This window comes from Geotrypetes seraphini, chromosome 4 (assembly GCF_902459505.1).
Source record: "Geotrypetes seraphini chromosome 4, aGeoSer1.1, whole genome shotgun sequence".
Taxonomy (NCBI): Eukaryota; Metazoa; Chordata; class Amphibia; order Gymnophiona; family Dermophiidae; genus Geotrypetes; species Geotrypetes seraphini.
The window spans coordinates 279,674,794-279,700,198 of NC_047087.1; the positions used below are offsets into that span (position 1 = coordinate 279,674,794).

Sequence of the window (25,405 nt, forward strand, 5' to 3'; positions counted from 1 at the left end):
TGATATACATCATATAATTCAATCTTTGAACCTTAAATGCTCTTACTCAAACCCAATCTTAAAACCAAATGATCACAACCAGCTTAACATCAGGGACACAGCCCAAAGCTTGGAAAGAGTAACAATCCACCCCAAAATTAAAGACCATAAGGACAAACTATCTGATAAATCCAACTACCAACCGATAGCAAACATACCTTTTTGGCAAAGATAACGAAAAACTAGTCTTCAACCAGATCTCAGAATTCGTAGAAAAAACAAAAGTCCTACACCCAAATCAAACAGGATTTAGACAAAATCATTCCACTGAACATTCCTTAATAGGACTTACTACCACCATCGTATACCACATAGACCATTGCAAATCAGTTCTATTCATTTCACTTGACCTCTCAGCAGCATTCAACACCATAGACCACCACCTTCTACTACAAAGACTAACATCAATCAGAATCACCAATCAAGTATTAGACTGGTTCTATTCATACTTCTTGAAAGTCATTCTGGATAAAATCTCATCCGATACCTTCACCAACGAATATAGTATACCTTAAGGATCCATTCTTTGCCTCTTCTTTTTGACTCCCTTACTGACTCTTGGACAATCGATCGGTTTCACAATGTATGCATATGCTGATGATATTCACTTATATACCTGATAAATCCAAACAACCCTAACGACATTCATGACATTAATCAAAAAGTAGAAAAAATTAGTAAATGGCTAAATGATAACTTGTTAGCACTTAATGTGGCCAAAAACAAAACAATACTCTTCCCCTGCAAAGAAGGACATTCTCTAGCAATACCCATCTGTCTTAAATCAACCTCTCTTCAAATTGTAACATCCATAAGACTCCTAGACATTACTTTTGACAGCAAACTAACCTACCATCAACAAATTAGCATTGTAGTGCAAAAATGCTTTCACAGACTACATATGATCAGCTCACAAACCTTCTTGAACCATCTTCACTAAACATACTAATACATTAAACATAAACATAGAAACATAGAGTATGATGGCAGAAGAGGGCCGGCGGCCCAACAAGTCTGCCCACTTAAGAACCCTCCCTCCCTGGTGCCCCTCTTTCATGCACAACTTTGTAGCCCTCCCACCAGTTTGTCCCATCGACTTTTGAAGTCAGGTATACTACTGGCCTCGACCACCTGGCGTGGAAGTTTATTCCATCGATCAATCACTCGTTCGGTGAAGAAGAATTTCCTGGTGTCACTATGAAATCTTCCCCCCTTCACTAGTCATTTCAAGGCTAGACTACTGTAACCCACTGTACAAAGGAATAAAGCAAAAAGAGTTTAGAAGTTTACAGAGCCTACAAAATACGGCGATCAAACTTAAAACAAAAGCAAAAAAGTACGACCACGTGAAACCACTTTTCATCAGTGCCCACTGGCTTCCAATCTCTCATAGAGTAATATACAAAATATTACTCCTAACCTTTAAAACACTGTCTTAACAACCCATACCCCCGCTGTCTGATCGAATACACAACAATTGCTATCAATTCCTTCATTGCACCACATAATATACGACACCATTTGCTCTTCGAGCTCCTCAACTATGGAACTTTATGTTAATTCACTTATGATAAGAATTATCATTGGAACATTTTAAATCTAATTTAAATACTTCCCTATTCAAAGACGTTTTACTAACCTGCCTTTCTCTAAATATTCTTGCTTCTTGATTCCCTCATTGGCTGATATACAGCATATAATTCAATTTTTTAACCTTAAAAACTTGCTCAGACCCAATCCCCCATTCATCTTAAAATGATATTTTTCAATCTTTGGTACCTACATCCACCAAACGATGACAACCAGCTTAACATCAGGGACACTGCCCAAAGCTTGGAAAGAGGCAACAATCCACCCCAAAATTAACGATTCTTTTAATTCAGATCTTCTCACAGATGGGACCCCCCCTCCCTAGTGTAATAACCCCTATATATCTTTCTATCCTATCCATTGATATAGTTCTCCCCCTGTTCCTTTACATGTGAAATACACTTGCCTTTGTTGTCTAAAATGTATAACCCAGATTTTAAATTTCTGTACTCCGCTTAGAAAATTGATAAGCGGGCCAACAAATTTTAAATAAACTTGAAACTTGAATAAAACCAAAATACTCTAAGGTAAACATTAATATCTATTACCAGATACTGTATAATATCATTAAGCTCAAATGATCATTTGTGTAAAGAGCATTTAACTAAGGTTCTGGGAGTAATCTGGGATTGTTCTTTATTTCTGGAGAGCTAGGTATATTATCTTACCAAAAAGGTCTGTTTTAGACTTTAAACAACTGAGAATTGTTTGACCTTATTTTCTTGAAAATCACTTTATATTATTGGTGTAGGATTCGATATTATCTCAGTTAGATTATTTCAGCTATCACATATTGACTGCAAAATCTTAATGCAGCTTAGTATATAGGCTCTTGTGTGTGTTATTGTCTAAGGAAATAGGTACTTACAGATTAATACATTCTATTTGAAAACTAATGCAGGTTATCATACCTACTGACTTTCTGTCAATATACTTATGCTTGGTTTTACTAAGCAGCATAAGAGCATTTTACCGGTGAGGTAAATGCTCCCATGCTCACAGGAATTCAATGAACGTTGGAGCATTTACCTCACTGGCCCATGGTAAAATGGTCTTACGCTGCTTAGTAAAAAGAGCCCTTAGTTTGGAAAATTGCTCCAGAATGAACCACATGCCACCTAGTTATAGCCCCAGTTAGGACAAAGTACTGCAAAACCAGATGTCATTGGACTGTCAAAAGTGAATCTCTTATTTAAAGAAGAGTGTGGTGAGGGCAGGGTCAGCCCAAGGATATTGGACACACTAGGTAAACCTTCAGCTATGCTGCTCCCTAGGGGCAGCTCAAGTTCCCTGCTGTCCCCCCTATCTGTAGTTGAGCATCTCCTCCTTCCTCTCTCTATCCCCCCAGTGGCCAACATCACTCTTCCCATCGCTACTTGCTCTCCCCCTTAGGCCAGCATCTTCCCTTCCCCTCTACCTCTCCATTTTTCCAGCTTCTGCTGGATTTGCCATGTCAACCCCCTCTCTCCTCCTGGGTGGACCCAAAGATTAAAGATGAATCATTGCTCTATTGGCCCTAAGCACAGGTTCACGCTTCAGCCCTGCCTTATACAGCCTCCTTGATAGGAAGTCTGCTTTGGAAAAGGTTGGGACAAGACAGCACTTCAGCACGGGCCCATGCAGTATTGATGCTTCTTTAGTCTTTGGACTGGCCCAGGAGACAGTTGTAACAGCAAGCTCAGTAGTGAGAAGGGAAGCAGAGGAAGGCTCTTTCACATACCTAGTGGCAAGGCTGGCCTTGGGTGACAGGGCTGTTGCAAGGGGTGGGTAAGAAGAACAAACACCCTGGGCATTCAGCCAGTGCAAGGAAGACGTCAGTCATCAAGTCTGAGCCAATGAAAGTCAACTTTACAAAAAAATTTGGGGTGCTACACTCAACATAAACTACTCACCTCAGATACAATGCAGAAGCTTGCTCAGTATTGGGGGTGCTCAAGTACCCACTGCCCTTCTCAAAGCATGCACCTAAGTGTGAGCCTGAAAGGAAAGGGAGCATATGTACAAATCCTGATTTTATTTTCCAATCTCTTAAATTTGTGATCTGCATACAGCTAAATAGGTTTATTATGGAACTATAAAGAACACTGAAACTCCTCTTGCTAACCTACAAATGCACTCATTCAGCTGCCCCTCAGTATCTCTCCTCACTTATCTCCCCATATGATCCCCCCATGAGCTCAGCTCAACAGTTAAGTCCCTCCTCTATGTATCCTTCTCTTCGGCTACCAACTCCAGACTCCGTCCCTACTGCCTTACTGTGTGTTATGCTTGAAACAAGCTACCCGAATTCCTACAGCGGACTCCTTCTCTGGCAATGCTCAAGGCCCAGTTAAAAGCCCACCTCTTTTGAGAGTGCTTTCGACGCCTAACTCCTCTCACCTTGGGTTCTGCATCCCCAACCTTGTCTGTCTGTCCAAGTTAGATTGTAAGCTCTTCCGAGAAGGGACCATCTGTAAATTCCCAAATGTACAGCGCTGCGTACGCCTTTCAGCGCTATAAAAGCGATAAATAGTAGTAGTAGAAGTAGAAAGAGTAATTCTTATTTGGGGTGCCATTTTGTCTGGTAGCTGCCTCTTCTGGAGGTTATACGAAGAAAGGCAAAAGGCCCTCCATCCTCCTATGATGATTTATTCCTAAAGAATGCAGGCAGATAGATGTATCATATATCATTTCCTCTTCTCTATTACAGTAGACATGGATGAACCATTAGGGAGTAGCCTGTATGCACTAGAAAGAAAAAAAAAGCCAATCTACAAATTCTTTTGTAATGCATATGCATACAAACGGCAAGAAAAGAAGCAAACCACCGGTTGCTAATCGTATTCTTGTTTGGCACGGTCCATTTATTTAAAGCGTACAGTATCATAGTAAAAGAACAAAGAAAACAGAAAACCTTGATGGGATGACTCCTCCATAGCTCTCTGTAATTACCACTGCCTGCTTCCAGCCCAAGCAAGATGATAACTGGTTATGTTCAGGTGGTGTTAGTGGTCAATCCGGGTCTCGTCTTATTCTCTGGGCGCTGTAATAAATAAGAACACGGTACTTCGTACGGGGCAGTGATTCACAGATACAGACATGTCTGAAGCCATCGCTTATGATTGATTTAACACTGAAGAAACTTAGGGGCCCTTTTACTAAAGTGCAGGAACATCTGGGCTTCGTGAGTTGTGACGCGGGACTTTCCCACACGCTAAGCCCAGATTCAATGTAGCACTTTTTTTTTTAGGGCGTTTCCTTTATTTGCAGCGTGCGCGCTAATGTTACCTTTAACAAAATTAACCTGGGAGCACTTAGGCCCGGATTCTGAATGTGGCACCTTAACTGGCAGGCACCTGAAAAAATAGCGCCGGTCACGTGTCACTCCAAGTCCGGCGCTTTTTAAAGAATCATGGCCTGCGTTGAAGGTAGGTGTCGGAAATGACGTTTTTTGATGTTCGGCACCACTAAGGGGCCCTTTTACTAAGGCCCACTAGCCGTTTTAGCGTGCTCTAAACGCTAACACATCCAGACTATAATGGACACGTTAGAGTTTAGCGTGCGTTACAACAGCTAATGCACCTTAGTAAAAGGACCCCTAAATGTCTGCATAGATGTGATTCCAGCGCTGGCGCCTACTTTTTTCCTCTTAATTTGTTTTTAACGGCAAGGTCAATTACCAGTCTTTTAATAGTTATAGTTATGGTTAGTTTATTTGACATACTGCTTTTCTTAACAATTTTTGTCACATCAAGGTGGTTAACAAAGTTAAAATAATAGGCACATTAAAACTACCCTATCTGTCCCAATTGGGCTCACGATCTAAACTAGGGGCCTCTTCTGTCAAACTGTGCTAGCAGTTTTTAGCGCAGAGAGCCGTGCTGAATGGCCCACACTGCTCCCGACGCTCACAGGAACTCTATGAGCGTCGGGAGCAGCGCGGGCTCACTGCACTACAAACTGCTACCGCAGTTTGATAGAAGAGGCCCGAAGTGCCTGGGAGATAAAAGATAAAGAACCCCCAGAGGAAGCATAGAATATAACTATAAGGAACCCCAGTATCCCCCCCCCAAAAAAAAAAGATTTCATAAGACTAAAATGAAAAATAACAAAATAAATATGTGAAATTATAATCAATCAAAATAGAAAAATGAGAATAAGACAGTAAAAGAAAAATTAAACAAGAATCAACTAAAAAAAAAGAACACAGTACTTAATAGACAACTAAAACAATTAACTTAAGCACCTATGGCAGTGTATTGCAAACTGTGTGCTGCAACATACTGGTGTGCCTCCTGAGATTTCAGGTGTGCCGCAAGACCCTGGGGAGGAGGAGTGGCACTGGCGCCAGCTGACTTCCTATAGGATGTGCCTCTCGCGGCAAGAGGCCAGCGCCTCTCCTTCTCTCCATGTATCTTCCCTGCTGGCACCCTCCACTGGCGGCTCAGGGCCCGTCTGGAGGGCCTTCACGCATGCACGGATGTCGACGTGATGATGTCACGCAAGCGCATGGCATCATCGTGTCAACGTCACGGACTTCCGGACCACTATGTTTAATGTGCCGCGGCTTGACAGAGTTTGCGAGACACTGAGCTATAGAATTATTTATATTTCACACTATCTGTAAATCTAGGTGGATCATAATAATGACATATATAATAAGAATAAAATAAAAGCACACAATAAAACCTAAAATGGCAATAAAATCATAAAGGCGCTCAATGAAATGCACGCATAAGCAAAAAAAAAATCTACATCAACGTCGGCTTTCGGTATTCATCACCAGAAAGGAATCAGCATATACATCATCTCATTCAATGCCTGGATATGGCCTCTGAAATAGAGAAAGACACGGTGACAAAATTCATCACCGTTCCCGTCCCCGTGGATAACCGCGGGAAATAATCCCATGTCATTTTCTAGTGTCTATTTCAACCTCGGTCCTTCTACACCAGCATTCTTCAAAGCAAAGCTTGCGGGTCAGTGGCTGAGGCCATTCATACTCTGATTCTTATGTGAGCCAAGGATAATGAAGCCATTGTGACATCACTGATGTGATTGGTTCTTAGGCACTGGTGGAATGAGGCATTATGACATCACAATATCTGCTCTGGATACCAGAGACTGTCATTCTTCAGTGTCTGTCTCAACCTCAGTCCTTCTACACCAGCATTCTTCAAAGCAAAGCTTGCGGGTCAGTGGTTGTGGCCATTCATACTCTGATTCTTATGGGAGCCAAGGATAATGAAGCCATTGTGACATCACTGATGTGATTGGCTCTTAGGCACTGGTGGAATGAGGCATTATGACATCACAATATCTGCTCTGGATACCAGAGAGTGTCATTCTGTAGTGTCTGTTTCAACCTCGGTCCTTCTACACCAGCATTCTTCAAAGCAAAGCTTGCGGGTCAGTGGTTGTGGCCATTCATACTCTGATTCTTATGTGAGCCAAGGATAATGAAGCCATTTTGACATCACTGATGTGATTGGCTCTTAGGCACTGGTGGAATGAGGCATTATGACATCACAATATCTGCTCTGGATACCAGAGACTGTCATTCTCTAGTGTCTATCTCAACCTCAGTCCTTCTACACCAGCATTCTTCAAAGCAAAGCTTGTGGGTCAGTGGTTGTGGCCATTCATACTCTGATTCTTATGTGAGCCAAGGATAATGAAGCCATTGTGACATCACTGATGTGATTGGCTCTTAGGCACTGGTGGAATGAGGCATTATGACATCACAATATCTGCTCTGGATACCAGAGACTGTCATTCTTTAGTGTCTATCTCAACCTCAGTCCTTCTACACCAGCATTCTTCAAAGCAAAGCTTGAGGGTCAGTGGTTGTGCCCAATTATACTCTGATTCTTCCCTCTCTCCTTAAAGAATGACATGAAGATGGTTTCTCGCGGTTTCCGCGGGGACGGGAACGGTGATGAATTTTGTCAACGTGTCATTCTCTACTCTGAAATGCAGATCCCTACAACTTTTTCAAAACGTCAGTGGTAGCATTACCACAGCCCCAACCCCATCTACGAAAGGAGTGCTATCTCTAGTCTCGCAAAGGCCAACCTGTTTCAGTAAAGGAATGTCCAATAGACAGGATCCCTGTGAATGAAGAATGAGATGGGGGACAATATATCATTAACACCAAGCAATATTTTGAATGGCGACCCCTGTCACAAATATCACAAGTAATTGGAAAAACTGCACTAGATTAAATTATACCTTCTGGTGGAATTCGTTGTGTCACATTTATAAAATGGAAAGCATAATTGCTACTCAAAAAGGGTATTATAATAAATTTAAAAAGATCTGGGGGCCATTGACAACTTATTGTAATGAATAGACACCATTTTCCAGTGAAAGTATATTTGCAAATGGGGGGAGGAGGGTGATTTATAGTTTACTGTGGGTTTAATCAAAAGAAAAAGAATATTTATATTGTATATTTTTGATTAAATGTTAAAGGAAAGGGGGGGGTGGGTGGGAAGGGAATAAATTTATATATTTGATGTTATATTAGAAAGAAATTCAAGCGATGTATTTAATATCAAATGTTTTATTATTTGTACACTTGATGTAAGATTAAAAATGAATAAAGAATAAAAAAAAAACAAAAAAAACCACCACGCAATACTTGGTGATGCTTCAGTACTCAACACTTTGAACATTGTGAGACCATATACGTGCTCTTTGTTCTGGATCATTTGCAAGGCTTGTGAGGTAAACAGTGGAGGGCTTACAGTAAAGGCCAGGTAATGTTAAAAAGTTGAGGAACAATATGAAAATGATCATTTGACCCCAATGGTATTACCTTTCTAATGAATTCCTGTTTCTAAAAAAGCAGGCATTCGCACTCTGAATGATGTAATTTTGAATGGAAAAATGGTAACTTTATTGATATTTCAAAATCTCAAGGTTATAAATGGTTGCAGTTGAAATAGGCCATTCAGAAAGGGTTCTCTGACTGGTGCAATTTTAAAAAATCTGTATAGTTTGCTGGGTCTATGTTTCCAGATAGATTTTCAAGGGCATCAGGCTGCCAAGTGGTATAAATTAGTTTCTGAATATTTGGGAAAAAACCCTAAAACAAGTTTAAGAGATATTTGGAGTATCGAAACAAAGCAGAATATTTCTGCTACGCAATGGCCACGGATTTGGACTTGGAGAATAAGATGTACAGCGTCAGCATCTATGAGACAAACTTGGTTCTTTTTGTTATATAGAATATTTTGGACCCCTGTTGGTTTACAAAAATTGGATAATTCCAAGTCTAATAGATGCTGGCACTGTCAACGTCAAGTAGGGACACTGGATCATCTTTTATTTTATTGCCTGTTGGTACTCAATTTTTGGAAGTCAATTTGAGGCAAAATTAATATGGTATTAGGTGTCTATTCCATTGTCGTATGACGTGGTTTTATTTGGGACATTGTTTAAACTTAATAGTCTAATTGACAAATATCAAAATGGACTTATTATTATAATGACGGGGGTGGCAATGCTATTAATAACTAGAAATTGGAAAAATTGGGATAGGTTGAATTTTTCTTTTTAGTGGGAAACACTTTGTTTATACTATAGATATGAAAGGATGATAGCAGATCAATCTGGAAAGAGTAAGAGGTTCAAAGAGATTTGGAGTCCACTGGAGGCATTTGTCAAGCAGCAGAATGATTAAATCCTTAGATGCTAGATTTACTATGGGCTCTTTTAACAAAGGTGCGCTAGGGCCTTAACGTGCGCAATAGTGCGCGTTAAATTCCCGAGCGCGCTAACCACTACCGTCTCCTTTATAGAAGGTGGTAGATTTTCAGCTACTTGCGCTATAGCGCTAAAAACCCTAGCACACCTTCGTAAAAGGAGCCCTATGATTCTATACACATCCGGGGGGTGGGAGGGGATAGGTTAATTTGTCTCAATTGTTTGCAAGAATATAAGTGCTGTTATTTGATATTTTTGAATGTACAATTGTTGCACTTTTTATAAGTTTTGAAAATTAATAAAGATTTTTTTTTTTTTTTTTTTTAAAGCACTTTTAATCATCGCATGAACTTCTGGCTTCATACTCAAAGGCAGACTCCACAAGAACACCAATGTTCACTGACTTATCGAGGCAGGAGCTGCTCTGAAATCTGAGCAAACTACCTCAGCTCTATCCAGACGTCGCTAGGGTGGTCAGCGAACAGATTCTGAGAAAAGTTGGGAGTTACTCATTAGCAACAATATTCAGTCCGCTAATTAGGCTGTCCTAACTTTATCTGGGTAGGTGACTGAATACCAGTCTGAATATTGCTGGCACCCAGTTAAGGGTCGACAGCTGCCAAATGCCCAAATATTCAGTGCTGGTATTCAGATATGGCCTGGCACTAACTGGGGAATTTTTTTTATAACGGTGCCTACATTAGTGATGCCTAAGTTTGGGTACCACACCTAATTTATATTTTTTTTTAATTGGCTTAATCGGTGTGGTAAATCAAAAAAAAAAATTATTTAAACAATTTAAGAGTTCGGTGCCAAACACTTTGGATGCCTAGCGATGCCTAAGTGAAGGCACCCTCCCTTGCCTAAGAACGTCTAACAATGCCTATGTTAAAAAGTAGGCGTAGTTGACTTAGGCAACAATAGGCATCCGACATAGGCACCGCCGAATTAGGTGAGTGAAAAGCTGACTTAGTGGAGTGGCGCCTATGTCTAAGACACCTACGTCTGCTTAGGTGCCGCTTGGCGTGATCCCTTTAGGTATATCTAACAGGGCAGCAATTTTGGAGGCAGTAGTATACTCTTTCAGACTTTGAAGGTGATAGTTCCTGTGAGAAGTATGGAGTATCAGAGGAAAGACTGACTATATCCTACAGCCCAGATCTCAGACTCAGACAGCCTCTTCAATATATATACTGTATATATATAAATAATTTTTCCACCAATATCCTAGAATATGGCAGGGCCAGTGATAGACCTTCTGGGCCTGGGTCAGAAATTTGGGAGAGGACTCCAAAGCCCCCCCTCCCCCAGCAAGCTGTACCTTCTTCAGCTTTAGGCAGGCTTAGGATCCACTATGGCATGGAAGGCCAGGATAATTCATCTGCTTGAATGCAGCTCAGAGTGCAGGCCTTTTACCAAGTAGGTTCAGGTGGTACATATTGTATGTGAATGTTGGGGGAAAATAATACAATTTGAAAAAGTACCTGTATTCTTGCTTGGTGGTAGACGGGTTTTTTTTTTCTTTTTATAATACGTCTGGTGCTATTATTGGTTATACGTTTGAAGATCACCCTGGTGTTATTATTGGTTATACGTTTGAAGATCACCCTCTTTTGTGGCGTAGAATCTGTGCTTATATTCCTGTTGACTGGGGGTGCTTTTGATGGACATGCTGGTTCTTCACAATCCTCCTTTTCCAGCAGGCTGGGGCATGGCTCGCCATCGTTGGCTGGGTGAACAACAATGAACCGTGTTCTTTCCCTGGTACCTTTCCCACATAGCTGGTTACAAAGCCCCCATGATGACCACATGGAAACTTCACAGTCTAGGGGGGTAGATCTAACACCTGAAAAACAGAAGGAAGAAAACAACTAGATGTGTTTCCAATAGCATTCCCATATGCCAAGCGAGTGCTTAAGAGACAAACAAACAAAACTAGGAAAGAAACGGCTCTATATACAGTCATGGGTCTTTTGATATAAACTTGTATGTTTTATTCAGTTGCATCCTACCTCATGATCTCCTGACATCATGATTTTGACTGCTGTCCTGCTAAGCTCCAAGACAGTAAGGCTCATGAAGCTTTGGTTTCTTTATACATAAAGGGAACAGTTTTATAAAGAGGACACCAGCCTTTCTTTAGCCAACAAGAATCCATGTAAATGGCCAGATATCAGTATATATGTACACAGATACATGAAAATGTCAATATTCTGGCTTTGCGCCATTCTGTAAAATGGCGCGTGGTTTGAAGATGGGGATATATGTTGGTAGAGTCTGGATGAAATGTGGACAGTGTGCATACCAGTTATGGAATGCTATAATTTAGGCACTTTTTTTTTAGCAATCTAAGAACATAAGAATTGCTGCTGCTGGGTCAGATCAGTGGTCCATCATGCCCAGCAGTCCGCTTACGCGGCGGCCCTTAGGTCAAAGACCAGTGCCCTATTTGAGTCTAGCCTTACCTGCGTAAGTTCTGGTTCAGCAGGAACTTATCTAACCTTTTCTTGAATCCCTGGAGGATGTTTTCCCCTATAACGGCCTCCGGAAGAGCGTTCCAGTTTTCTATCACTCTCTGTGTGAAGAAGAATGTCCTTATGTTTAACATAAGAACATAAGCATTGCCTCTGCCGGGTCAGACCAGGGGTCTATCGTGCCCAGCAGTCCTCTCCCACGGCGGCCCATCAGGTCCATGACCTGCAAGTGATCGTTCACCCAAATCGTTTATTCCCTATTCATTTACTATCCTGTATAGTTACCCTCTATCTGTACCCTTCAATCCCCTTCTCCTTCAGGAAGTCATCCAATCCCTTTTTGAAACCCAATATTGTACTCTGTGCTATCACCTCCTCTGGGAGCGCATTCCAGGTGTCCACAACCCTCTGAGTAAAGAAGAACTTCCTAGCATTCGTTTTGAATCTGTCTCCCTTCAATTTTTCTGAATGCCCTCTTGTTTTTGTTGTCTCCACTAGTCTGAAGAATCTGTCCCTCTCCACCTTCTCTATGCCTTTCATGATTTTATAAGTCTCTATCATGTCGCCTCTAAGTCTCCGCTTTTCCAGGGTGAAGAGCCCCAGCTTCTCCAGCCTTTCCGCATACGAAAGGTTTTCCATGCCATTTATCATCCTTGTCGCTTTTCTCTGGACCCTCTCGAGTATCGCCATATCCTTCTTAAGGTACGGCGACCAGTATTGGATGCAGTATTCCTGATGCAGGCGCACCATCGCCCGATACAGTGGTAGAATAACTTCCTTCATTCTGGTAGTGCTACCTTTTTTGATAATGCCCAACATTTTGTTCGCTTTCTTTGAGGCCGCTGCACATTGCCCCGCCAGCTTCATTGTTTTATCCACCAATACCCCCAAGTCTCTTTCTAGGTTGCCTTCCCCCAGTACCCTCCCTCCCATCGTATAGCTGTACATCGGGTTCCCTTTCCCTATATGCAAGACTTTACATTTCTCTACGTTGAAGCTCATCTGCCATCTTTTTGCCCACTCGCTCAGTTTGTTCAGGTCTCTTTGTAGTTCTTTGCATTCCTCAATGGTTCTGACCCTACTGGAGAGTTTTGTGTCGTCTGTGAATTTTATAACTTTGCACTTCGTCCCTGTTTCCAGGTCATTTATGAATATATTGAACAGCAGCGGTCCTAACACTGACCCCTGTGACACAACTCTTGTGACCCCTTTCCAGTAAGAGTAGTGTCCCTTAACTCCTACCCTCTGTTTCCTGTCCGCCAGCCAGTTCCTGATCCATCTGCGCATGTCCCCTACCACCCCGTGGCTTCATAGTTTTCTTAGTAGGCGCTCATGAGGTACCTTGTCGAAGGCTTTTGGGAAATCCAGATATATGATGTCTATGGGGTCACCCTTGTCCAATTGTTCGCTTATCCCCTCAAAGAAATGCAGTAGGTTTGTTTGGCATGATCTTCCTTTACAGAAACCATGTTGGCTTTTTTCTCATCAAATTATTTTTTTCTAAATGCTCATTGATACTTTCCTTGATCAATGATTCGGCCATCTTCCCAGGAACTGAGGTTAAGCTCACCGGCCTGTAGTTCCCTGGGTCGCCTCTCGATCCCTTTTTGAAGATAGGTGTAACATTCGCTATCCTCCAGTCCTCCGGGATTACCCCTGTTCTCAAGGATAGGTTACAAATCTGCCGCAGTAACTCCTCTGTTTCGTCTCTGAGCTCTTTCAGTATTCTCGGGTGGATTCTGTCTGGGCCCGGAGATTTGTCAGTTTTTAATCTATCTATCTGTTTGAGTACGTCATCGAGGCTTACCTCCATTCATGATAATTTTCCCTCTTGATCCCCCTTGAAGATTTTTTCCAGTTCCGGCACATTGGATGTGTCTTCTCTTGTAACGACCAACGAGAAGAACATGTTTAGTCTGTCTGCCACCTCCTTTTCCTTTGCACAAACTTAAACAGGCTCTAGGCGACTTGAAAAGGAAAAGGGTAAAAAGGGTTTTTCCCCAGAATTGGGTGTGGTTGGCTTCTGTTCTTGTTGTCTCAACTTACACGGAAAACACGCCAAAGATCCACCCACAATCTGCCCTTAACCAAGCCCACCTTCTGGTATGTGCTTCGAGCTAGGTGCCTAGCCAAAACTGGTAAGTGCCTACCAATTTAGAGGCCCAACTAGCAATTAATTATAATTAAAGCCGGTGACGGGATAATCGCATGCCAAACACCAGCGCGCCGACAATCCAGCACAGTGCAAGAAAGAAGCGCGCTGCCGAAAAACTTATCCTTAAAGAGCTCTAATGGGGGGGGAACCCCCCCCCCACTTTAATGCATAGTGTTCGCATTGGGGGGGAGTGTGGGGTGCAACCCCCCACATTGTAGAGAAAACAGAACTTTTCCTGAAAAAAATCGGAAAAAGTTCTGCAATGGTTGAGCCCATGAAGCTTGTTATCAGTGCCAATTAAGCTAACTGAGTAATTAAGTTAGGCACCTAAATCGGCTAGACAAGTTGATTTGAACGCCTAACTTTAGGTGTCTTATAGAATAGGGGCCTTTATTCCTCTGGGCTTCTTAGCATTTAGCATCTGCTAATCATTATCATGCTCTAACTCCATTGGTGCACTTTAGTAAAAGGAGTGCTTTGAGAAAGATGATATTTTCTCTTTAATTTCTGTAACGTATTTACTTTTGATATTCTTAATTTCTCCCTTAATGTGGGCTAATATTGTATGTAAATAGATCTCATGCATATTCATTGGGGAAATTCTGAAAATCTGATTAGATTGTGGCTCTCGTCCCCTACCCCTGCTCTAATCGAATCCCAACCCTCAGAGAAAGATTTTCTTTTAGTGCTCAATGTAACATTCAGGGCTCCTGGATAATTTACAAGACATTCAGACAGAAGATTGACTCTCGACATATCAGTAAAAGTCTCTTTCTTTAGACATGGAAGAATATCACTAGGATCTTTAGCCTATTTCCAACAAGAAAAAAAAAAATCATCCCCAAAATTATTTCCATCTTCCAAAGGAGCTTTGGACAGGGCAGAATAGTGTATATGGGGACCATGAATTAGTGGCAGAAAGCATGATCTGCCCAATCACTTAACTCTACCTAATATCTTCATACTTTACAGTACATTGGAAATATTTCAGTGAGACTCTCTGGTCCTAAACTACAGCCCTTAATTTACCAAAAACAAACAAATATTGGCATAATAAGGGGGGATGAGGGAGGGGGAAATCCACCCTGGGTACTGTCTTGCTATGGGCGTGGCACCCCTTCTCTTCTCTGCCCCCCCTCCGCTTCTCTCCTTGCCGTGCACTCCTTGCCTTCCCGTACCTTTATTACTTCCCCGGCGTGAGGTTGCTGCCCGTGTCAGCATCGGTGTTCTCTCTGACATCACTTCCGGGTCCCCGCACCCAGGAAGTGACGTCAAAGGGTGAGCCGACACCGATGCGGGCATGCTGCTCACGCCAGAGAAGTTAAAAAGGTGCGGGATGAAGGGAAGGGGCGCACAAGTGACAGGAGTGGGTGGGGAAGAGGCACTAGTGCTCCAGGTACCACTCACCCTTACTACCACTGCAAGCAAGCAAGCAAACAAAAGAAGATCCAATTCCTTAGAAGTAAGATGTTTGAATCAGTGCTTTCTTGTGAGAAAAGTGCAGCACAAGTCTTCACGAGTGACTGATTTTACCAGCTCTGAACACCCACACTGGACTGACTGTCTTTGCTACAACATACAAAACATTATGTACTTTGGGCAGCTTGTTCTCCTCTGGCAGTCTGGTTCCCTGTAACTTGGACTTCTTCCAAGAGAGTGCGATGTTGTGTCTCACTTCCGGTGATTGTGACATTTTTATCCTGCATTTCTTCATACTGAGTTTCATTATCTTTCTCTTCATGTAGCAGATTGAGCTCCAAATAGCCAAGTCGAGGCAGAGCTTCGAGCCTGGGGTAGTAGAAGGAATTAGCTGGGTGTGATGGGTTCTTGGAGGTTATTTGAAAGACTGCCTCTTGAGGCACAGTAACAAAGTTCGGAGAGGAAAATGCAAATCCACTGTCTGTCCCTGCATCCCAAGGAAAGAGGTTATAAAGCACGTTATTCTTCCATTTTCCATTTTCACATAAATCCAGAGCGTTGACACCAACAAACCAATCAGGACTTGGGATAATTTTCACCAGGACTGAAATCTAAGCAGGAAATCAAAAGAGAATGTAAGCACCAAGCCTAGCAAAATAATGATGACATTAGTATACAACATTCAATTGGTACCTTTAACCTATACTCACTAAAGGGTAAGACTTCTCCAGAGTAATGACAATACTTGTATTTCCTTCTCCTGTAAGAATTGGATCAGCCTGGAACCAAGTCTGCACTTTGTCTTTCAGTCGTTCAATTTCATGGATGAGTAGCTGGGATTTGCCATGCTCTACAAATACTTGAACCCCTGGGGAAACCAGGGAGCCCTCAGCCCACAGCTCAAAATCAGAATTATGAATGCAGCCTAGGGAGAAAACAAAAGAGCTAATGGCATTTAAAGACCTGGAGGAGAAGGACTTAAAAGATGGTCTACAGGACATAAAGGAAGAAAGATCGAGATGATGATTCAGCAGCGGAATGTAAGATTAATTTTACTGCAGGAGAGGAAATTCAGTCATGTTCCCTTTAAGGGCTGGGTGATAAAAAAAATCAGACTTTCCACAAGGAGAGTTTCCATTTATTTTTACTTCTATATAACCTCATTACTACTACTAATCATTCATTTAGTGGGGAGAGTGTGCCCAGTGGTTAAAGTTACAGCTTCAACACCCTGAGGTTGTGGGGGCAAAGCACATGCTGCTGCTTGTGACCTTGGGCAAGTCATTTAATAATAATAATTTATTTTTATATACCGCCTAACCAGCAGTTCATAGCGGTTTACACAATTAGGTACTAAGCATACAATATAATAAAAAAATAACATCATACATAATAAAAATCTAAATAACTAATACAAGCATTAAAACTGATGAATAAGGATAACACGATATAAACTAAAATAAGTACTAATAAAAAAAAGAACATTATGACAACATGATAATATTAAAAAGTCAATAATGTATATTATATTGTTTAAATAAGTGGGTTTTAAGATCTTTTCAAAACTGATAGTAGGTAAGAAATGGAGAAATAAGAAGATTCAAACATGATTCATTAATCCTGTTTGGAATGCTAAGGCCCTATCCAAAAAATTTTTGTAACGACATGCATTTGCTGAAGGAAAATAAAACCAACCAGATCTACAAATATTTTTCTTAGAAATAAAAAAACTAAAATGAGAAACAAGGTAAGCCAGTGCTAAACCAAATAAAACTTTAAAACAAATGCATCCAAATTTAAATAAAGCCTCTAGCCTCTAGCCAGAGAAGCTTTTGATAATATACACTGATATGATCGTGTTTTTTCAAATTAAAAATCAAACGAATAGCTGTATTTTGTATGATTTTTAGTCAGCTAGTGGTTATTTTATACGATCCCAGAAAAATAACATTACAATAATCCAATATTGAAAGGATTGAAGATTGGACCAAAATTCTAAATGATATAAAATAAAAAAATTTCCTAATAGTATGCAGCTTCCAGAGGACAATAAAATATCTCTTAACCAGTGAATCTGTATGGGCCTTAAAAGATAATCCCCCCATTGCCCCAGGTACATTAGATAGATTGTGAGTGGGAAAATGATTCAGTACCTGAATAAATTAATGTAAACTATACTGAGATCCCCTATCCAGTATAGAACATTGAGCAGTATAGAAAACAGTAGAGAACAGTATAGAAAATTGAATAAATAAAGAAAGAAATTAGTAACATAACATAGTAACACAGTAGATGGAATAACCTTCCACGCCAGGTGGTCGAGGCCAGTAGCGTGCTCGACTTCAAGAGTCAATGGGACAAACAGGTGGGGGTGCTACAGAGTTATGCTTAAAAGATGGATAACCCAGGGAGGGAGGGTTCTTGAGTGGGCAGACTTGTTGGGCCGCCGGCCCTCTTCTGCCATCATACTCTATGTTTCTAGATGACGGCAGATAAAGACCCGAATGGTCCATCCCATCTGCCCAACCTAGTTCATTTTAAACTTTATTTATTTATTTATTTCTTCTTAGCTATTTCTGGGCAAGAATCCAAAGCTCTACCCGGTACTGTGCTTGGGTTCCAACTCCTGAAGTTTCCATCAAAGCTCACTCCAGCCCATCTACACCCTCCCAGCCACTGAAGCCCTCCCAGGCCATCCTCAACCAATTACAAGGTGTATTGTATACAGAATAGACAGTCCCTGCTTTATTGAACTTCCAGCCTGTTTAGAAGGTGAGATATTGCCATATGGGCTGTCCTGTCAGTCACATACCTATGGGAGCAATTTTAGAATAACCTGTGTTGGTTACAACATACACAAGTGCTTTTAGTTCTTGTACACTGAAGTCAGTTTTCAAAGGGGAACAATGCACATCGTTTCACTTCCAAAATCAGCTACCATAACATATGTAGACTGAAAACATTTGTTTTTATGGGTGACTGAGTAGGACATGCACATCTGGAAGCCTTGCCCAGAGGAGCCATTTTCAGACAACCAGGTTAATGGCTTTTACAATTGCTCGTTATGGGGTGATTTCTACACTGAAACACAGAAAATGGCAGCAGGAAAAAGACCATATGGCCTATCCAGTCTTCTCTTCTAGACCAACTACCAAACTCTCCCCTAGAGATCCTCTACGTGTCCCTGTCTGCAAAGAATATTTCCTTTAGATTAGTCCTAAGTCTATTCCTTCTCAATTTCACCCCCCTAGTTCCAGAGCTTCCTTTCAATTGAAAGGAAATTGCTCCTGTGTTGTATCTACTGGTATACCTTGAAGGTATTTAAATATCTCTATCATAATTCCCCTTTCCACCTTTCTCCCATTATAACATAACATAGTAGCATAACATTTGTATAAGACTCTGGTGAAACCTCATTTAGAATATTGTGTACAATTCTGGAGGCTGCACCTTCAAAAAGATATAAAAAGGATGGAGTCGGTCCAGAGGAAGGCTACTGAAATAGTCATAGGGCATACGGGGATAGACTTGAAGATCTCAATATGTATACTTTGGAGGCTAGGTGGGAGAGGGGAGATATGATAGAGACATTTTAATAAAAATACCTATATGAAAATGTCACTCACCAGCAGTGGACTCAATTTCTCAGATCCCTTAGTCAATCAAAAAGGTGAAGAAAAAAAACCTCAATTACTTTATCACATAGCAATCATTGATGAGTATTAAGCAAGCTTGAGTATTGTGAGCTCAAGTGTTGCCCAGATGGAAGCTGGAGTTGCTTTTTGAATCCCTGAAGAAACCATCGGATTGTTGATGAAACAAGATTCTGTAGGAGGAGTTTGTGGCCTGCCGCCATTAATGGAGCTGTAACCCTGAACGCTGTTGAAAAGAAAAGTTTGTTTGCTATCGGCGGAGCTGGGTTTTTTTTTTTTTAATTTTATTTTATTAAGAAAAGAAGAATACAAAGAAGTAAACCACAATCTGAATATAAAGAACCAGGAACAAATCAAAACACAAGAGGGACTACCACGTGGTTTCTGCGCGGAGACAAAAGATACTCAACAAAAGCCAAGAATAACCCACCCCCCAAACCCCCCCAACCCCACCCCTCAGCGGAGCTGTTTAAAGTAACAGCAACTGTTCTGGCACCAGAGCTAAGTTTCTCTTTTTCTACCTTTCATCTGTTTTTGCTTTGAAGATTGCCTTTGTAATTATGGGCTTTTTTGAAAGTCGCCTTTAGAATAATGGGCTTTTTTTGAAAAACTAATAGCAAAAAATTAAAAAAGTATACGATTTTTTACTGTGCACAGCAGTGGGTTTTGAATCACACTAGATCCCTACATTCCTTTTAGTGTGAGTTTTTTGCCAATGACAAAAACAACGCTAGCTTAATAATCATCAATGATTGCTATGTGATAAATTAATTGAGGCCTTTTCTCCACCATTGATTGAATGAGGGATCTGAGAAATTGAGTCCACCGTTGGTGAGTGACATTTTCATATATTTTTGTTTTTCTGTCACTATGATTTATTAATTGAGAGACATTTAAATACCTACATGGCATAAATATGCATGAGCTGAGTCTCTTTCATTTGAAAAGAAGCTCTGGAATGAGAGGGCATAGGATGAAGTTAAGAGGTGATAGGCTCAGGAGTAATCTAAGGAAATACTTTTATACAGAAAGGATGGTAGATGTGTGGAACAGTCTCCAGGAAGAAGTGGTGGAGACAGAGACCGTGTCTGAATTCAAGAAAGCATGGGATAGGCATATGGGAGCTCTTAGAGAGAGGAAGAGACAATGGTTACTGTGGATGGGCAGACTGGATGGGCCATTTGGCCTGTACGTGCCGTCATGTTTCTATGTTTGTATACAGCATTACCCTTCAGATCTGTGCGGTTTAACAAAAATAGAAAACATTTTTGTACAATGTTATGTATGTGTTATTTTTATGTATGTTATCTTGGAAACAGCTGAGACTCCAGGCAGTGTATAAATTTTTTAAATAAATAAATAAAATAAATACACTTTCCCCTCCCCATTTGCGGTTCCGGCAATCACGATTTCACATATTCGCGATTTTTGGGGGGAGCGGGAAAAAAAGAAACCCCCCCCCCACAGTTTAGCCTTCCCCCCGGCGTCCCGGCCTTACCTGGTGGTCTAGCGGGCTTTCGGGGCAGGAGCGATCTTCCTACGCTCCTGCCCCGTGTAGATCGCCAATAGGAAATGGCTTTGGGGAGTTCCCGTCGTAGTCTCAAAAGACTATGGGGGCTCACGGCAGGAGCGATCTGCACGGGGCAGAAGCGTAGGAAGATTGCTCCTGCTCCGAAAGCCCGCTAGACCATCAGGTAAGGCTGGGATGCCGGGGGGAAGGCGGGAAGGAGGCGGGGGTGGGTCAGAACCGGACCAGAAGATATTCGTGGTATTTCACCATTCGCGGTCCGGCTCTGCCCCTATCCCCCGCGAATCTGGAGGGAGAAGTGTACTGCAAACATTTAGTAGACTACAGATTCAATCTTTCAAAAATTTCCTAAATAAGTAGGTCTTTAACAATTTCCTGAAATTTTGATATGATGTAGATGTAAAAAATAACTGATGAAAATCGGCATCCCAAATGACCGCTTGAAATGACAGGAAACAATTATGATATCTTTTATAGCGGCAACCTTTAGGTGATGGAAAATCAAAAAGTGTAGCTATTCGAGTAGAACGTCTATGATGGGAAAAAATGAATTGATCTACTAAATGGGCTGGAGCCATACCAGATATAATTTTGAAACACAAGCAGCCAAACTTAGCTGCACTCTAGCCTCCTTAGGGAGCCAGTGCCTCCTCTCTATGGTTCACTAGCCCACTCCCGACTACTTAAGCCACCTCTGTGCAGCTCCTCTAAGCTTTCCTACACTAGGTGCTGATGTTCCAGAGGCAGATATGTATGTTTTTATTCTGAACTTTGTAGGGGTGCAATGGGGTCATTGAACACGGGGGGAGTGTGTGAGAGGTCTTTACTTTGGGGTCCTTTTATCAAGGCACGGTAGGGGTTTAACGCACGGAATACTGTGCGTTAAACTGCCTGCCGCGCTAGTCGCTAACGCCTCCATTGACGAGGCGTTATTATTTTGTTTTGCCGCGGGGGTTAGCGCGTGATGAAATGTCCGACATGCTAACCCCCGTAGTGCACCTTGATAAAAGGAGCACTTTGTCTCTGCAGTGGTTATCTGGTCATTTTCAATACCTTTTGGGCACTTATACCTGTCTTTACATCGTCTAAGTCAGTGTTCTTCAACCACCGGTCCATGGACCAGTGCCGGTCCACAGGGCCAGCACGCGCATCAGGCCCAAAACAGTGTTCTTCAACCGCCAGTCCACGGTGCGATCGATGTGGCATTATCTTCGAGCCAGCTCCCTCTTCCTAACTGATTCGGTGCACAAAGCCACAGGCAGTGGCTCCTACGGGCATCCTGCGCCTGAACTGGAAGCCTTCTCTCTGACATTGCAACATCAGAGGGAAGGCTTCCAGATGAGGCACGGGATGTGCAATTAGTATTATTATGGGGGCGGGGTCTGGGGTGGAGATTGGGTAGAGATGGGCGGGGTCTGGCTCATGACTTAGCCCCGTGTTCTTCAACCGCCAGTCCACGGACCGATGCCGGTCCACAGAATAATTATTTTATTTCTGCCAGTCCATAGGTGTAAAAGGGTTGAAAAACACTGGTCTAAGTTACAACGTATAAGTTATGCCTAGGCAGTCTCGTCTAACATTTGATTAACCCTGCAGGACGACTAAGTCTAGGTTGGCCCACATTCCACCCTAACCACTCATCCAAAAACGTCCCTTTCAGCTCTGGGCGCACAGCGGGATTCAAAGGCCTAAAATGTCCCTAGATACATCCAAAAAGCCGTTTTGATTATCGGAACTTGAACGACCTGTCTTTTAGATCGTCCAAGTGCTGACTTGGGCAGGTTTTTAGACGTATTTAATTTTCGATTATGAGCCCCCTAGCGTCCCCATATGCTAACCTTGGGTCTGCCCCTAAAAATCAAGTCTGGCCACACCACTGCGATATTCATGCATACGGAAACCTAACTGTTTAACATCAAAACATTTTCTCCTCCTAAAACGAATGAGTATTTGATAATGTTACTGCACATAGTGCCTCTGCACAAAGGATTTTCCTGGGCTTATTTCTGTTTCCCCTTAGTTTGGATGCATAAGGGTGCTCATTCACACACTGAGCACAGCTCTACCACTTCATTTCTGCCATAAGGCAGGAAGAACTAGCTGGAAGGCGAATACTCACCAAAAAGCTGGGACCACTGAGCATGCGGTCTGTAGGTGGGGTACTGCTTTGGGAAGGAGACAGGGGTCCATTGTGCTGAGAAGGTGACTGAGTAATTGGCTGACCCATCAGCACCGCAGGAGCTGTCGAGAGTTTCAATTTGAGACAAGTAAATCCACAGAGAAACCAGGAGCAAGTGGTTCAAGAGACCTGTTGCAGTCATCAGGAAGTGTATTCAGCGCCCAATCGTTACAGTTTTCACTCTAAAATCACACTGGCTTTCAAATGGCTTGCCTTTGTAACCTTTCCCCTGTCTTTTCTTGATCTCCTTTGCTCTCTTTCTCTTGTTTTGTCTCTCTTCTCTAGGTAAACAAATCTTTTGGCACAAAAATTTTAAAACTCCCATTTAAGTTAACAATTGACAAAAATCAATGACTCCTCCTGGATTTTCTAAGTTAAGACTGTAAGAGGTGAGCTGTGCTCTGTATAGTAAATTTGATCTGCAAGGCACCGGTGGGTCATATTTTCTAAGGGCCAGATTCACTAAACGCACCGATCGTGTCCCAACCAAGTTGCGATCGTTCTCCGACCCGATTCACTAACCTTGTGCCCGATCAATCTCCCACCCAATCCGATCCGCCCATGCAAATGAGGGGAAATGGCATGCATAAGGGGGAAGCCATCGATTCACTAAACAGAAGAAGAAACACTGATTGGGTTTGCCGATCCAAAATGAAGCCACTGTTGAGGACCAGTCGCTTATTGTCCTTTCTGACTCTGCTGCTCTCTGCCACCCTGAAATTCCAGTATCGAGCTTAGAAAGCAACCATCAAAATAAAAAATAAAACTGTACATTACTCCCTTTTTATATATATTCTTCAAAAAGCGCAGTGCAAGTCCGTGGGTTTTTTTTTGTGTTTTTTAAATTAATCTTTATTCATTTTTAAAGCTCACAATAAGTGTAACATATAATACAATCATTTATACTTTAACATCACGTAACATATCATCAAATTCTAACTCGCATCAAATATCCCCCCTCCCTTATACCCAACAGTTGTTTATAAGCAAAAGAAATCATAAAATATTCCCACCTTCCAACCCCACCCTGGACGTGTATGAACAAAAGGGAAAAAAATTAATATTTTTCTATGCAGTAATTTCAATCTATACAGTATCTTGTTAATGACTCCGAAATAACCTGAAATTTCTTAAAATTTCCTTGCTGCATGGCAATTATCCTTTCCATTTTGAATACGTGACACAAAGAGTTCCACCAAAAGCTATAATTCAGCCTATCCCAATTTTTCCAATTAGAAACATAGAAACATAGAAAAAAGCAGCAGAAAAGGGCTATAGCCCACCAAGTCTGCCCATTCCAAGTATCCCCTCCCCTGAATTTACTCCCTTAAAGATCCCACGTGAGTATCCCATTTTCTCTTAAAATCCGTCACGCTGCTGGCCTTTATCACCTGGAGTGGGAGTCTGTTCCAATGATCCACTACTCTTTCGGTGAAGAAGTACTTCCTGGAGTCGCCATGAAACTTCCCTCCCCTGATTTTCAGCGGATGCCCTCTGGTGGTCGAGGGTCCCATGAGCCAGAAGATATCATCTTCTGACTCGATGTGTCCCGTGATGTACTTATATATTTCAATCATATCTCCCCGTTCTCTTCTTTCCTCAAGTGAGTACAGCCGCAATTTTTTAAATCTTTCTTCATACGTGAGATCCTTGAGCCCCAAGACCATCCTGGTGGCCGTTCGCTGAACCGACTCGATCCTCAGCACGTCCTTTCGGTAGTGTGGTCTCCAAAACTGAACACAGTACTCCAAGTGAGGCCTCACCATGGCTCTGTACAACGGCATCATAACTTCAGGTCTCCTGCTGACGAAACCTCTGCGGATACACCCCATCATTTGTCTTGCCCTGGAGGAAGCCTTATCCACTTGATTGGCAACCTTCATGTCCTCACTAATGATCACCCCTAGGTCGCGTTCCGCCGTGGTCCTAACCAAGGTCTCACCATTTAGTACATAAGTTCTACGCGGGTTTCTCTTACCCAGATGCATTATCTTGCATTTTTAGCATTGAAGCCTAGCTGCCAAGTAGTTGACCATTGTTCCAGCAACAGTAGGTCGTGTGTCATATTATCAGGTAATAAGCTTTTGCCTACTATGTTGCAAAGTTTGGCATCGTCGGCGAACAGTGATATCCTTCCTCTAAGTCCTTGCGTCATATCTCTTATGAATAAGTTAAATAGAATCGGGCCCAGGACCGAGCCCTGCGGCACTCCACTGATCACGTCCGATGCTTCGGATGGGGTACCGTTCACCACCACCTTCTGAAGTCTACCGCTCAGCCAATCCCCAACCCATGTAGTTAGAGTGTCTCCTAATCCTATCGATTTCAGCTTGTTCAGTAATCTTCGATGAGGGACGCTATCAAATGCTTTACTGAAGTCCAAATATACCACGTCCAGTGACTCTCCGGCGTCCAGTTGTCTAGTAACCCAGTCAAAAAAGCTAATCAGATTAGATTGGCAGGATCTGCCCTGGGTGAACCCGTGTTGGTGTGGATCACGCAGTTTTTCTTCGTCTAGGATTGTGTCAAGATTCTGTTTGATCAGTGTTTCCATGAGTTTACACACTATAGACGTGAGACTCACTGGTCTGTAGTTTGCTGTCTCTGTCCTGCAGCCCTTTTTGTGGAGTGGGATTACGTTGGTGGTTTTCCAGTCCAAGGGGACCCTTCCTGTGCTTA

The 25,405-nt window shown here is 42.1% G+C and overlaps 1 protein-coding gene across 1 annotated transcript; it reads right to left on the reverse strand.

Annotated features, from left to right (window-relative positions):
* Window positions 1-4,454: 4,454 nt before the first annotated feature.
* LOC117360094 (spondin-2-like) lies at window positions 4,455-22,982 on the reverse strand. Its single transcript, XM_033943754.1, has 5 exons — window positions 22,667-22,982; window positions 16,077-16,291; window positions 15,542-15,977; window positions 10,803-11,164; window positions 4,455-4,651 (listed from the first exon to the last, which is right to left on the reverse strand). The coding sequence occupies exons 1-5, from the start codon at window positions 22,866-22,868 to the stop codon at window positions 4,604-4,606; spliced, it is 1,263 nt and encodes a 420-aa protein (XP_033799645.1). The 5' UTR covers window positions 22,869-22,982; the 3' UTR covers window positions 4,455-4,603.
* Window positions 22,983-25,405: the final 2,423 nt, after the last annotated feature.

Coding starts and splice junctions, on each gene's coding strand:
- LOC117360094 (XM_033943754.1), bottom strand. CDS start 22,868: ATGACTGCAACAGGTCTCTTGAACCACTTGCTCCTGGTTTCTCTGTGG. Junction 16,292..22,666: donor TCAGTGGTCCCAGCTTTTTG/GTGAGTATTCGC, acceptor TTTTCTCCCTAG/GCTGCATTCATAATTCTGAT. Junction 15,978..16,076: donor TGGAGAAGTCTTACCCTTTA/GTGAGTATAGGT, acceptor TTTCCTGCTTAG/ATTTCAGTCCTGGTGAAAAT.